At 39.8% G+C, this 15,797-nt stretch overlaps 2 protein-coding genes across 3 annotated transcripts; both read left to right on the plus strand.

Annotated features, from left to right (window-relative positions):
- Positions 1-1,044: 1,044 nt before the first annotated feature.
- Positions 1,045-6,796, plus strand: EMF1 (embryonic flower 1 (EMF1)). Of its 2 annotated transcripts, none has more exons than XM_012991721.2 (8): positions 1,045-1,398; positions 2,261-2,438; positions 2,912-3,177; positions 3,296-3,406; positions 3,586-3,693; positions 3,782-4,716; positions 5,118-6,087; positions 6,201-6,796. In XM_012991721.2, the coding sequence occupies exons 2-8, from the start codon at positions 2,272-2,274 to the stop codon at positions 6,524-6,526; spliced, it is 2,883 nt and encodes a 960-aa protein (XP_012847175.2). In that variant the 5' UTR covers positions 1,045-1,398; positions 2,261-2,271; the 3' UTR covers positions 6,527-6,796. The 2 variants fall into 2 exon arrangements, with proteins under 2 accessions (XP_012847175.2, XP_088674284.1); XM_088818158.1 differs by having other exon boundaries at positions 1,050-1,398; positions 3,785-4,716.
- A 778-nt stretch (positions 6,797-7,574) lies between these two features.
- On the plus strand, positions 7,575-14,966 carry GULLO3 (D-arabinono-1,4-lactone oxidase family protein). The gene is made up of 3 exons (XM_012991723.2): positions 7,575-8,387; positions 12,600-12,855; positions 14,016-14,966. Exons 1-3 carry the CDS (start codon positions 7,674-7,676, stop codon positions 14,849-14,851), a joined length of 1,806 nt encoding a protein of 601 aa, XP_012847177.2. The 5' UTR covers positions 7,575-7,673; the 3' UTR covers positions 14,852-14,966.
- Positions 14,967-15,797: the final 831 nt, after the last annotated feature.

A 15,797-nucleotide genomic window follows, 5' to 3' on the forward strand; every position in this document is an offset into this window, starting at 1 on the left:
TCCATACTCGTGAAGCCACGCACCTATCACATCCCATATAAGTGCGTGAACCAATCCTTTGACGCGCCAGCCGTTGCCCAATTCCGGGTGAATTGCGTTTTGCACCCCATAATTAACCTTAATTGGCGCTTTGCATCCTCACATTTCAAAACTGGCAAATTCCACCCTTAATTTATATTTCTCATGACACAATGCACCCTACATTAATTTCTTATGAGATTTTAGCCCAAAGAACCAATATATCAAAGATATTTTAACTTCTTAAAATAACAATTTAAAGCTTTATAAGTAATCCATTTAATTCTATCAACTAGAGTTTAAAAATAATATTAAAGTCCTACAATTCTTATTATATTTTTAATTTGGTAATGAATATTAATTTTATGGAAATTAGGAATTTTGAATTATTTTGAAGAATTGAAATTGAATCAAAATAAGAAATTATATATACATTTTTTAGTTCGATGCAAAACATATAAAATAAATCATCATTTGTGTTTCAAACATATATATATATATATATATATATATATATATATATATATATATATATATATAAGTAAAATAATTAAAGATATTAAGTAAGAAAACAGAACATAAAGAATAATGAAAAGTCCTTCAAAAGTGTAAAATATCGCGATGTATAAATTCTCTTTTGTTAATTATCGCAAGAAATTGAGGTAGGGTGCATTTTGCCATGAGATGTATATTTTAAGCATGGGATTTACCAATTTAAAGATGTTAGGGTGGAAAACGCCAAATACTGTTAATTATGGGGTGCAAAACGCAATTCAAGCCCAATTACCCTTCAAAGAAGCGCGTGTGCTCCACATCCGTAACCCTCGTCTGCCTAGGGTTTCAGAAAACAGTGTTAGTGGGGGATGGTGATAAGCATCGCATCTCGGCGCCTCGCTGGCGGATCCTGATTGGATAATATTTTCCTCTCTCATTAAATTTGCTTACACACACACACACACACTGTATATATAGTTATATACGCGACAAAAAAGAGTATAAATACTCTTTTCCGTATGCGTCGACAGTAAACTGACATTTAAAATTTACGCACGCAACACTCTCTCTTTCTCTCTCTTATCTTTTTGTATTCATTTCTTTCTCTCTCTCTCTGTAAAAACATTTTTTCTCTCTCTAGCGAATTTCAGACCTAAAAAAAATAAAAAAAATAAACACCAAGGTTTTTTCTCCATCTTTTCCTTTTCAAATTCGCTGTCTAATTCACAGAATCAGCTCCCAAATCAGTACGAGATAATCGCAGAGATGGATTCTCCGGCTCCATTTCTACCAAATGACGACTGCTTTTCGGCCAACCACGGCGGAATTTCTCTGGGTCAATCAGTGAGGTTTTTGATCTGATTTTTTTTTCCGATTCGAATAAAGGTGAGTTTTTTTCTGATACGTTTAATTGTTTTTTTTTTTTAATTTGTTTATTTGATTGTGTGAATGTTTTCTCTTTGTTATCTGGAGTTAGGTTCTTAGCTGACTCGCAGCTGATTTTTTTTTCCGTATACCTCTCTCTCTCCCCTCTCTTTCTCTCTCTACCCCTCTCTCTCTCTCTGAAATGGGTCTTTTCATTTATTTTTATTCATTTTATTTATTTATATCCTTTCTCCGTTTAGATCTTCGTTTGACGTTTTTATCATTTTATGATACTTATTGAAGTTGAAGAAGTAATTGCAGCGTTTTCATTAAACCCTAATTTGAGTAAGTGGGGAATTGAACGAATTGATATTAATATCGGTGGATTCATTTCATCGAATTATGATGGAGTGTAATACATGGGTTTCCAGTCAATTTTTGAGCCGCCGATATATGTATCTTTCATAGGATTTTTTTTCCCTAAAGGAAACCCTAAAATTACTTTACCTTCGTGTTGTTCCTTTTGTGTCTCGGTTTTCTTTCTACTTGATGTGTTTATCTACGGTTGGATTGTAATGTATGAAATTGTATTAAAATCTTTGATTTTATGCTACTTTGTCTTTGCTTTAATTCTTAACTAGGGTTTCTATATATGGTTCGAGTAATGTCCTAAAAACACTTTAGTAAGTTCTTGTCTTTCTTTCTGTCTCTTGCATTAGCATTTTAACAGTTTTTCATAGTTCGTGGTTGATTATACGTAGCTGCAACTTTCGGACTTCCATTCTTTCGTTGTATATCGTATGTGGTGTTAATCGAAATCTTTGTAGCAAGTGCGGACATTGCAATGATTGATTAACTAATTGCTTCATTCAATGGTTTTTAGGTTACTTTGACATGGACAAGAGTATTGTGGCTGTGGAAAAAAGTCAACGAAGAAGTGATTTGCTAGCTTCTGCATCGAAATCTTTTGGATCACTAGTTCAGATTAACTCAATAGCTATAGACATTAGTTGTGCTATGGAAGAGATTGAATCAACACCACACGAACACTTTTCTATACGGTAAATATTTGCTTTGCTAAACTGAAACTTGTATCATTTACTAATTTATTTATTTATTTTTTCGGTTGGCATTGATGAGATTGGTGGAATTGGAATCCTTTTCTGCCTAGTGCATGATATTTTCTGAGTGGGAAAATTTGTTTCATCAGCAGTTTTGCATGTCCAAATTACAGTCTTTCTTAGACATTAAATATATTCAAACGATTGAAGAAAGATGATAGTCTGTTATGTGAGAATTTGGATAACACATCTTTTATGGCAATTATTTTTCGGATGTAAGTCACGATAACTTATGTGCTTAAATTTCTACCCACACTAAAATCTGACCATATATCACACGGGATAAGAGACTGAGTGGATGATATTCATACTGATTTATGCTTTCTGAGTTGACTATTTATCCAAAATTCTTTGAACTATCCTTGTGTAAGAAGCATATGTTGTAATAACGAGCATTTAATTTTTGGATGCAGTGGGTATGTTGCTGGAGTAAGGAAAAATGATTTGAAGATATGTTCGCCGTTTGCTTCAGAAGCTGCTGTTGATCATGATTTTGTGGATAGTCTACCTCCATTATCTGTTCCCAGTTTCCGATGGTGGCAGTGTTCAAACTGCGTGCCGGATATTGCCGCTGAGAGGAATGCAGTACAAATGTTACTGTCTGATAGAGGTGATGCTGGTCCAAGTTCTTGTCAGAAAGACAAACATGGCTTGTTCTCACGTAGCAAACAAAAAATAGGTATATCTGCTGACAGTAAGGAAATATTATTGTAGATGGCGTAAATTAGTGTATGTTCTTGATAACATGGTATTGTTTTTTCATCCGTGTTAGTGTATTTTCTTGGCTACTTTTTCAGGTGATGAGCATGGGTTGAGAGACACTAGAATGGAGGAAGACAACTATCCAAGTACTAAGATTGTAAAGTATAATCCGTGTTGCACTGGAGGACATGATAAAGCAACTACATGTACGTTTCTGTTACGTATGGCATTTCGGATTAAGTATTTTTCGATTGGTTAACTTTGAATTTTTTAGCCACTCAAAGTACAAATCTCTATAATGCCATCATTTTTTCAAGCAAAGATATACCGTAGCTGAATCATTTTTCTCATGTTTAGATCTATAACTCTTATAATACCTGTGCAGGCAGCGGTGAGAAAACAGATATGACGAATAATGTACATCGAAACCCATGTGCTGATATAACAGCAAATAAAACATTACAGATTAGAGAGAGACATAATGACGATGCAGGTAATTTGGTAATTTCGGAATTTTCTGTAATTTGATGTTTTATAGGTGTGGCAAATTAAGATGATGAAAGTGTTCTTGATTTTTGTAGTAGATGCTCCAGACATGGTATATTCAGCTGAAGATCCTTCTATAAGAGTCGATGAGCCAGAAAATGCATCATCCGGAAAGGAAACACATAGGAGAAAACCAAAGTTACGTATGTTGGCCGATATAATGGAGGAAGAAAAGAATTTGACTAGTGAGCATCTTCGAACGAGATCTGAATCTACTGAGATGGAAGCTGATTTAGACCCTCATCTTGCGTTAGATGTTCCTACAGACATTGCAAAAGGTACTAAAAGTCCTCCGAGGAAAAGAAAGATTGGTCTCGTAGAAGACAGAGTACATCTGGAGATAACTCATCCAATCGGCACAGCTAAAAGATCGAAAGGACCTATTCCATATGCAGAGAAAACATGTAGGAGAGTCGAAAATTTTGAAATAGAATCAGAAGTGAATGCTTCTTCTCGATTGAATTTACAGCCAACTGCAAAGACTAAGCAGATCAAGCCCAAGAAAAGCAAAGCTCTTGATGTCGGCAAAAAGGTGAGGCGGGCCCATATTGAAAACAGAACAGTTTCCCCGAGAGAGCCCCCCAAGATAAATGATGTGCACTCTGAAAATTTACATAAAATTGATTTTGCTGCTGAGACAAGTTTTAATAATAATGGACCATATTTTCAGAGCTCGATTTTTGGACAAAAAATGGATAGAGTCTCTGATCTGTCTGATCATATTTCTTTGATGTCTTCAAGAAAGAACATCATTGGAGATTGCAATGTTCATGAGAAGGTGGCGTTGGACCTTACGCTCAACAGCTGTATTATGGAGGCCGAAAGAAACTCTGACAATCAACTGTCTCTTCAGCAGCATAGGGGAATTCCTGATTTGAATGTGTCGTTTACCGAAAAAACGTATGTGACGCAAGGGAAGCAGTTGATGAATATTCCCGAGAATAGGAGTTTGAATCTGCATAAAAACTTGGTATGTGAGATAAGTTCTTTTGGTTCATGAATTGCTCGATTGTTATGCTGCAAATTACTTGTCTGTGGAAATTAAATCATAAGTACTGAAACTGGATTAATGATTTGCTCATTAGATTGAAAATGGACGTTCGATATAAATTTTGTTTCTCTAGTTGAAACAGTTGTGTGATAGTTTCTATTTAGATTCTTTCAGCTCAAACTTCCAGTGAGTAGTACCAGATTGACTAGTGGTGAAGATTGACTTGGATTAATTAGTTTATTAATTAATTTATGCTATTGGAAACTCTAGATGACAAAAACAACGTCCGTATTGCTTTTGTATGTTTTCTAGTGGCAGATTATACTTATCGTTTTAATTTTTCTAATTTTAGTTGGATTTTTTTTTCTTCCTTCGTCCAGGATATGTCTGCCTCATGCAGTAAAGATATGGCTAGAGAAGGCAAAAGACAATCAAGAATCTCCGAACCTCAACCATTCCAAAACATCATGGATAACAATGTTGAACACGGAGGAGCTTCAGATGATATACCAATGGAAATAGTCGAGCTTTTGGCCAAAAATCAACGTGAAAGAGCACTCGGAAATTCAAGAAAACATCTCCTGCCTGAGCCCATCAATAATTCTATTAGAGGGTCGTCTTCTCTCTATGTGCCCAATTTCCCTTTCACCAACACAAGCGTGACAAGTGGCAACATGGGGGCCAGACAAAGAATCCCAAATTTCCCAGACGTAGTGAACTGTCAGTTCGACATGGGTAATAATAGTAATAATTATAATAATATCAGTTCATACAGACCAAGTCAACAGAAACAAACACAGCAATTAGTCTCGAATTCGGTTATGTCCGGACCAAGACCAAGTGAAGGAGCAGATCTATTATGGCCTCCGAGAAGGAAAAGTGCACCTCTTCATCTAAACGGTACCAAAAACCACCGCTATGTTCAATCTAATGGCTTAGATATGCATGCATTCTCAGACCACTACTACATAGGAAAACCCGTTAGTGAAATAAACAACGGCCGTGAGAAAAAAGTCGAAGAGGGGAGAATTGGGTCCCGCCCTAAGCCTGTAGGATCTTTAGATGCTTATTCGAATGATGCAATACCAGCAATGCAATTACTGTCGTTGATGGATCGAGGAGTTGTACCTGCAGGTACATCTTCTGACAAAGTAGTTGCCTCGAATGGTTTTCCTGATAAGCCCTTCTCTCCATGCAATCACCACCCTCGTTTTGTAAACGAGAATCAGAAAGATCCATTTTTCAGCTCTTCTTTCTTCTCACAAAGCGGCCGCCAAACTAAGGACTTGCCTCCGTTGTTCAATGGTGTTTGTTTTCCGAGTGGAAACTCAAAGAAACCTTACTTACAAGGTAAAATCACCTTCATTTGTTTCAATTTCTTCGTATTTTTCTTTACTGACAGTATACTGAAAACGATCTTTTCTTTTTTCTTTTCTTTTTTTTTTTTATAATTTTTTTTAAAGGTGAAATGCGTCCGCCGCAGAGTGAATTTAGAACCGTACATTTGGAGGGACCTAATAATCTTGTGAATCAACAATCAATTGTGAATCAACAATCAAGAGGTAATAACAATGATGATCTGGAATTGGGTGTTTGCACTCTCAATCGGAACCCTGCTGATTTCAGCGTTCCCGATGCGGAAAACGAGTATACTATAAGCGGTAAAGATTTGAAATATAGAAAGAGAAATTATTCGAGAAGAGAAAAAATTCGCCCCGCGAATACGGAGGGCGAGAAGAGACCAAGGATGAAAAAAGATGCCTCTGCAAAAGAATGCTGGAGAAAATAGATGACGATTTATTTATATATTGTTCAGCTTCGAAAGAACTTTTTCTCGCGACTTTTGTTCGATCTGGTTTGTATGTTGTGACGTTGACGCTCTTAAGGGGCTGTTTGTGTTGTCTTATGTATGGGATTTCCTTTTTTTTTTTCCTTATGTATTTTTGTCTTTTAGATGATTTATTTTCAGGAGGACTGAATATGTAATTTACGCAAACTCAGGTGGCATATCTGTGACTTGCATTTCTTTTTAAGTTAAGATAAAATGAGCTGTTCAATATTTCTTTGCATGACTCTGTGTATTTCTCTCTTTTATATTGCCAGCTGGTTTGCTTTATTTCTGGATATTCATGTCAGAAAATGAACACTGCTGTTATTTTTGTTTAAAAATGTGTCAAGTTGTTATCACAGGCAAGAAGACTACAACTTACTATTATCAACTAAATTCAATAAATACATTCAATAATCCAGCCAACTATAGTATATTGCATACTGGACGAGCAATATTGTACTAAAGTTGCCACCCATCTGAGGTAAGGTTAAATTACGAAAATCTCTCTAATGGTTTGGATAATTACAACCAACCACCCATTAGTTATGAATCTTCTTACAAGTGCATTCTTGCAGTGTGTCAAATTTAGTGGAATCTTATAAATAATGTGGAATATTCTCCAGTTTTTACCCGATTTACCCTACTCGAGCTCCATATATTGAAACAAAATGAACCATAAGATGTGTTTTTTGGTATTTAAATATCAGATTATGGTGCATCAGAAACTACATTTTAGCAGAAAACGGTACAAACTAGAGTGAATTCCACGGAATCTAGAAGCTTCTGTTGAATTTGACACCATAAGAGTAGACGTCTTAAAAAAATCATAGTTAAATGTGCAGTTGTAATTACTTAAACATAAGAGGTTTTTTCGTAATTTAACCTTAACTCAAATTGTGTTCTAAATTAACCCATAAATTAATACAACTGATGAGATCTAAACATTATAAAACTTTGTCCAAAATCTTGATACACAATCCAAGCTATATCTGTTTTGACTTCCCTTTAAAGCAAACCCCCTTTTTGTATCAAAAATCCCTCTTAAATTAGAAGTGTCCTCTAATTAATTTCTGCCCACCAAAAAATAACAATTCACAATTTCTTGATGAAGAATTATCAGAAAATTCAATGGCGCATGTTAGCACTCCTTGTCGTATTAGGTTCAATGATTCTAGTTAGAGTAGAAGCAATGCCTCCACCGAACCCGGTTCAGTGCACCCAAACCGGCTGCACGCTTTCCAACTCCTACGGCGTCTGGAGTGACCGGAACGACTGCCACGTCACCTCCGCCGTATATCCCACCACCGAGGAGGAGCTCCGGTCGGCAGTTGCCGACGCCACCAGGAGGAAGCTTAAAGTGAAAGTCGTCTCCAGATTCTCCCACACCATCCCCAAGCTGGCTTGCCCCGCGGCGCCGCCGCCGACGGCGGCGGCGGGGGGGAGTAATGGGAGTACAATGCTGATAAGCACGGAGAGGTACAACACCGGGATCGAAGTGGACGCGGCGAATCTGGCGGTGACGGCGGACGCCGGAGTCGGGCTGCGGGAGCTGATCGACAGGGTGGAGGAGGAGGGGCTGAGCCTGGTGGCGGCGCCGTACTGGGAGGGCGTCAGCGTCGGAGGGGTGATAAGCACCGGCGCACACGGCAGCTCTTGGTGGGGAAGAGGCGGCGCAGTCCACGACCACGTGATTGGGGTGAGGCTAGTAGTTCCGGCGAAGGAATCACAAGGGTTTGCTAGAATTGTCGATTTGAAGGGCGGAGATCCGCTGCTCAACGCCGCCAAGGTTTCCCTGGGAATGCTCGGTGCCATTTCTAAGGTCAGTAAAGCACACACGTGTGTATGTATATATACGGTTAAATTAAAAAAAAAAATCCTTGAACTTAGGCTAAATAATGAAAAAACACCCCTATTTATCTGTAATAACCAAAATTCCCCTGTGATTAACGTTTGATCGAATTTTCTAATAGAAAATGTGTACAGTCTATTATACCTTTGTGTTAAATAGGTGAGGAATATAAAAAAAAATATCTGAAATTTGGTTATAAAGTCTATTCCCTGGAATTAAAAAAAAAAATCGTGACAAGTCACACCGTAAAGGGTTGAGTAAGACGGAAACAAACTTCATGATGTTTTTGGTAATTACGAATAGGTGGGGGTATTTTTCGTTATTTATCTTAAGTTCAGGGGGTTTTCGTAATTTACCCTATAACCATATATAATATATATATATATGATGATGCTAGAGATAGATCACTTTAGAGGGTTGAATTAGGATGAGCTGGAAGAGCAAAGTGGATCACTGGCTCACGAACTTGATGACCTTGAGATACCTGCGATCATAGAACACGTAAACTAGGCCGGGGGTTGATCCGGCGGAAACCCCTCCGACGCTCAAGTCAGACGTGCGGATAGTAGAAATAGTTGGGAGAATATGACCCCTAGTATTATTTGGATAATAGGGTGTACCTTAGCAAAATGAGTCAAACCTCTATTTATATGTCGTTTATTGGGTTGAGTTTGCTTTGTTGGGCCCAAACCTTATTTTGAAGGTGTTTGGGCTTTCGTGTAGTGGGCAATTATTAGAGCATTTGTAGACCCATAGTGTTGGCCAAATTAGGCATATCATTAAGCCCCCCACTCTCGAGTCGATGTGGGGGCCATGTCGGAATGGATTTCAGATCGTGATCGAGAGTAAAAAATTGTAGTGGTCGCTCTTTGGCATATGTTCTGATGGTGTGCGAAAATGCGTTGGAGCGTGTGTCGGATGGGCGTGAAGGCGCGCTGGCGCGTAGCGCGACCAAGTTGTCGCGATGTAAGTTACTTGAGTCGTCGGTGTTGTTCCACTATATATGATGTGGTATCGCGGATCGAGTTATCTCCTCGTGAGAGTTGTTATTTATTGACGTTGTCAATGGTTTGACGCGTTGATTGTATGTGTTTACATATAGCCTTGTGCGTGATGTACTTGATGAGTTGATCAGGCTCTCAAGATTTTTTGATGGGGATCGTGCCCCTTGTTAGACCTCGTGGGTCGTAAGTATGTCTGGACCATGGCCACGTTTTAATGAAGGACCCGTCGAAAATAAATAGAGAAATTTGAGTAATCAAGCTGGCCAGGCTATATAGATTCCCATAATATCTCTAAGTGTTTCTAAGGTTTTAATCGTGCTAACTTGAGCTTGCCATTGTGTAGTGAATTGCGAGCGAGTTGTCTCGCTGCGAGGTTTATTACCGAGGGAGTTGACTCCTCTTGGGAGTTGCCTCGCAACGGGTTGTAGGACCGAGCGAGTTGTTTCCTCGTGGGAGTTGTCTCGCTGCGGGTTCGTAGTTCTAAGCGAGTTGACTCCTCGTGTGAGTTGTCTCGCAAGCCCCCTACTCTCGATTCGATGTGGGATCACCGAATCGTGTCGAGAGTAGATCGATGTTGTAGTGTTCCTTTAATTTTCGCGTGGTGTGGATGAATAATTTTTATTTACCCATTGGAGAGTGCGCGCGATTTAGTGAGGCGCGTTGGATAGCACACGCAATTTGGTGGAGCGCGTTGAACTCGTGTGCGATTTGATGAAACGAGTAAAAATCCGAACGCGATTTGGTGGAGCGCGTTAAAATTCGCGCGATTGGGTGGAGGGGAGGAGGCTGGTGAGCCGGGGTATCAAGCCGCGCGAATTACCATGTGAGTGGAGAGAGCCGCGCGTTCTGTTGTGAGAAGGGGAGCCGACATGGAGCCCGAGGAGGTGAAAGAGGGGAGAGATATGAAGGTAATTGGGTCGAGTTTCGGTAAAAAAATTGCACCGGAGAAAGAAATCGCGCGTACCGATTGCACGCGATTAGGGTTATCCAGAAATATGGTTGTGGAGGAAATAGACCAAGCCGCGCGGCTCGAGGATGTGAGAGGAGCCGCGCGACTCTGCTCCGCGCGACGTGGAGCCGGCGCGATCCGTGAGTGTGGGTGGAGCCGGCACGGAGCCCGGAGCGTCCAGGAGAGAGAAGAGAGAGAAGAAGGGAAAATGTGGGGTAGGTGGGGCTGGGCACGTGGGGGGTAAGAGAGAGAAAGGTGGGGTAGGTGGGGTTGGTGGGGCTGGGCACGTGGGGTAGGTGGGGTTGGTGGGGCTGGGCACGTGGGGAGTGGGGGTAAGAGAGAGAAAGAGAGAGAAGGAGGGAGGGGTAGAGGTAGGGCGGGGTGGAGGGGCCCGCGCGACGCGCGGTGGGTGGGTGGGGTGGGGCTGATTCGCGCGTGGAGGCGCGTTATTGGCCCTTTTTCGCCCGTTTTCGCGGAGCTTCAACTTGTTTTTTCTCCGGATCATAATTTGCATCGAATAATGGGATTATCAATATTATTGATGATGTTGGTACTAGTAGGAGACGTCTTAGATCCCAATTTGTAGATTTTAGGAGTGATAGTGAAGGATTGGAGGGATCCGAGAGTGATGTAAATCCGGATGGAGATGTGGGATGTGAACCCACTTGGGGTTGAAAAGTAAGGGTGATGTTCCACCATGTGGATGAGATGCCCAACCTTAGGGTGGGATAGCCCCCAACTTATGATGAGGCGATCACGAACCCTTGGGATGAGATGCCCAACCTTGAGGTGTGATAACCCCCAACTTAGGAGGAGGCGGTCACGAAACCTTGGGATGAGATGCCCAACCTTGTGGTAGGATAACCCCCAACTTAGGATGAGGCGATCACGTACACTTAGGATGAGATGCCCAACCTTGGGGTGGGATAACCCCCAACTTAGGAAGAGGCGATCACGTACCCTTGGGATGAGATGCCCAACCTTGGAGTGGGATAACCCCCAACTTAGGATGAGGCGATCACGAACCCTTGTGATGAGATGCCCAACCTTGGGGTGGGATAAACGCCAACTTAGGATGATGCGATCACGTACCCTTGGGATGAGATGCCCAACCTTGGAGTGTATGGTTCCACTGATTCAGTGGCAGCACGAGTTGAATCTTCCGTGATCATACGTTGAAGGTCTTCTTTGGTTATCTGAACCGTTCGAGGAGTAAGTAGAAGTTGATCTTGTTGAATTTTCCGCGATTATACGCTGAATGTCCTCATTGGTTATTTACCGTTCGAGGAACAAGTAGTCTTGACGAATGAAATATTTTGGGGGCAGAGGTAAGCTCCCAGGGAGTCGAGAACCCTTGGGCGAACGAAATATTTATTTTGGGGGCAGAGGTTAGCCCCCAGGGAGTCGATAACCCTTGGCGAACGAAATGTTTAGGGAGAAAATTAAACCCCCATGGAGTCGATAACCCTTGGCGAACGAAATATTTTGGGGGTAGAGGTAAGCCCCCAGGGAGTCGATAACCCTTACTAGCGTTGAAGGGCCTCATCGGTTGTCTGAACCGATCGAGGGGCGGGAAGAAGTGGATCCTGTTGAGAATCTAATGGGACATCACGAGGAGGGTCTCGTGATGCATTACGAGCATGGGGAGGAGGAAGTGGCAAGCCAGAGCCTCCACGAGGTGGGAGGTTGTTAGCAGTGTCTCACTCCCCTAAGCAGAAGTTTCAAGGCCATCTTGCGCGCTACGTGATCTCGTTCGCCTTCCCACAGACGGCGCCAAAATGATGATGCTAGAGATAGATCACTTTAGAGAGTTGAATTAGGATGAGCTGGAAGAGCAGAGTGAATCACTGGCTCACGAGCTTGATGACCTTGAGATACCTGCGATCATAGAACACGTAAACTAGGCCGGGGGTTGATCCGGCGGAAACCTCTCCGACGCTCAAGTCAGACGTGCGGATAGTAGAAAAGTTGGGAGAATATGACCCCTAGTATTATTTGGATAATAGGGCGTACCTTAGCAAAATGAGTCAAACCTCTATTTATATGTTGTTTATTGGGTTGAGTTTGCTTTGTTGGGCCCAAACCTTATTTTGAAGGTGTTTGGGCTTTCATGTAGTGGACAATTATTAGAGCATTTGTAGGCCCATTGTATTGGCCAAATTAGGCATATCAATATATATGTATATCTGACGTGGCACCTTTATATTATTTAAAATAAAAATAATGTAGGTAACGTTGTTGTTGGAAAGAGGATTCAAGAGGAGCATAAGGTATAATTTTACAAGTGATGTTGGAATTGAGGATGAATTTATTGATCATGCTCAAAAACATGAGTTTGGAGATATACAATGGTACCCGTCGTTGCATACAGCCGTTTACAGATACGACGATCGAGTTCCGGTCAACGCCACCGGAGACGGAGTCAACGACTTTCTTGGCTTTCAATCCAACCTTGCTATCATATCCAAATCAGTTCGAGCTTCAGGTAATATATATCTTCTAAGTACTCTTGTTTATTTGATTATATTATTTTAATTACTTAATTAATGATTTATTATGTGACAAAATAACCCCATAATTTTAAGGGTAAATTACACCCACACCCCTGAGGTATGCTTAAATAACTGTAAGGTCACTGTGGTATCGATAATTACACTTAGCCCCCTGAAACGTAGTCAGAAACTCTAATGGGATAATGAATTGAATACGTTATTCCGACAGGGTTCTAACGGACTATTGGTTTCAGAAAGTGGTGAAGACAACAAAAAGCTATGGGGTGACATGGCTCCGCGAACATTCCCGAACATTTCTCAAATCACCCATAGCTCTTTGTTGTCTCCACCACTTTCTGAAACCAATAGTCCGTTAGAACCCTATCGGAATAACGTATCCAATTCATTATCCCATTAGAGTTTCTAACTACGTTTCAGGGGGCTAAGTGTAATTATCGATACCATAGGGACCTTACAGTTATTTAAGCATACCTCAGGGGGTGTGTGTAATTTACCCTAATTTTAATAATGTGACAAAAAAAACCCCATAGTTTTATTTCGGATTATACTACCTTCTTCCTATTTTATTTGTCGTTTTGGGCTAATGTACACATTTCAAGAAAATTAATAGTTGTGCATGGATTTTAAGAAAATCTTAATAAAATAACTAAAAAAACCATGTCATTAATTGCTGCACTACATCATTACTTTTCTTAAGTAGTAGTAAGGACAAATATTGAGAAAAAAATTACGATGGATGTTTATTAGAATTCTTAAGTGAGAGCTATTTTGAAACATTTTTTTCTCTTCAAAACGATAAATAAAATAGAATTTCAAGTAGGAACAAAACCACAATTTCTTCTATGATATCAAATCATCAATTACAAAAAAAAAAAAAAAACTAGGGTAAATTACAATCATTAGCCAGAGCTAAGGTCTATTTACAAAAATACCCATAGTTTTTCTATAATTACAACCACCCCTGCAATTTGTGGGTAGATGTAAGAAATTTATAAACTTCAGGAGTTGGATGTAATTTATCAAAAATTAGAAGTTTTTTCGTAATTAAACTTTCACATAGGGAGGTGGTTGTAATTTACAAAAAAACTACAATACAGGGGTATAATTGGTTTTTTTTCATGCATGCATGCAGAAAAAGCGGCTGAGAAAGCAAGAAACGTAAACGGCAAATGCATACTAGCATCTTCTTTCTTATCCTACAAGAAATTAACAGCCAACGGTTTAAAAAACAGCAACAACCTTAAAATCTTCACCGGATATCCGGTCGTCGGCCGTCAGGGCAAAATGCAGACCTCCGGCTCATGCCTCTACTCCCCGCAATCAAACACTGCCACCTCGTGCGCGTGGGACCCACGCATCAGCGGCCTCTTCTTCTTCGAATCCACCGCCATCTTTCCCGCCAAAAAATTCCCCGACTTCGTACGCGACGTGAGAAAACTTCGGGAAATCGTAAAGCCCGAGAGCTTCTGTGGGGTCGACATGTACAACGGCTTTCTAATACGCTTCGTCGCGAAATCGGGGGCTTACTTAGGCCAGTCGGAGAATTCGGTGGTGGTGGATTTCAACTACTATCGGGCGGACGATTCTTCGACGCCGAGATTGAACGGGGACGTGTGGGAGGAAATAGAGCAGATGGCGTTTTTTAAGTACGGTGCGAAGCCCCATTGGGCGAAGAATAGGGATCTTGCGTTCTTCGACGTGCAGAAGAAGTATGTGGATTTTGGGAAGTTTGTGGAGGCGAAGAGGGTTCTTGATCCGACGAATGTGTTTTCCGGTGAGTTTTCCGATGGTATATTGACCGGAAAAGGGGTGCCGGCCAGTGTGAAGGGAGATGGGTGTGCTTTGGAAGGGGAGTGTGTTTGCTCTGAGGATAGGCATTGTAGCCCTGAAAATGGGTACTTTTGCAGGAATGGGAGTGTTTACGGTGAAGCGCGTGTTTGCAGATATTCTTCTTCTTCCATTAGTTAATTTGTGTGTATATATATTATAAATACAAAATATGCGTGTGCATTTTTTTTTTCTTTTGCAAGAGATCATTTGGTAAGAACTAAGATTAATATGCAAATGTGTTTTCATTCTTAAAGTTTATTGCCCTTTTTATTTTTCTTTATACATATAATACTGGTTAGCTTTTTGAAATGGTAAATTACGGTCGCCTCCGAGGTAAGATGCAAATTACGAAATAATTCTTTCTGCTTGGGTAATGTGACCTATGAATCTTTTTACAAGTCCACCATTATGCTGTAAACAAAGTCTTCTAGATTCCGGGGAATATTTTCTAGTTTGTACTCCTTTTGTGGAAATATGTTATTTCTAATGCACTACAATCTGATATTTACAAGCTAATAAATATATTTTATGATCATCTTGTTTCAAAATGTGGAACTCCGATGAGATAAAACTGGTACAAACTAGAGAATGTTCTACTTAATCTAGAAGAGTTCACTAAATTCGACACCGTGATGGACGTGTAAAAAGATTCATAATTGAGGGATAACTGTAATTATCCACACATGAAGTATTTTTATAATTTAACCTTACTTCAGGGGTCAAATCGTAATTTACCCAAAATGAAAAATATGAGTTTTCTCGTATGCAATAATGAATACAATTAAATTTTCATTTGATTGTTAGGAACAAGGTGTAAACATAGTAAAATAATTCAAATACTAATCCAATTATTATACAAAAGAATAATTCATGTGACAGTGGGTAACCCCACCACATGGAATATGTCTCACAACTATATATATATATATATATATATATATATATATATATATATATATATATATATATATATATATATATATATATATATATATATAATTTAAAGAAATTAATAACATATATCAAAACAAATATTATGTCAATTAATAAAATTATATTCAGTAATTTCAATTAATAATATTAG

The sequence above is a fragment of the Erythranthe guttata genome, chromosome 5 (assembly GCF_056151865.1).
Source record: "Erythranthe guttata isolate IM_541 chromosome 5, IM_541, whole genome shotgun sequence".
Lineage (NCBI taxonomy): Eukaryota > Viridiplantae > Streptophyta > Magnoliopsida > Lamiales > Phrymaceae > Erythranthe > Erythranthe guttata.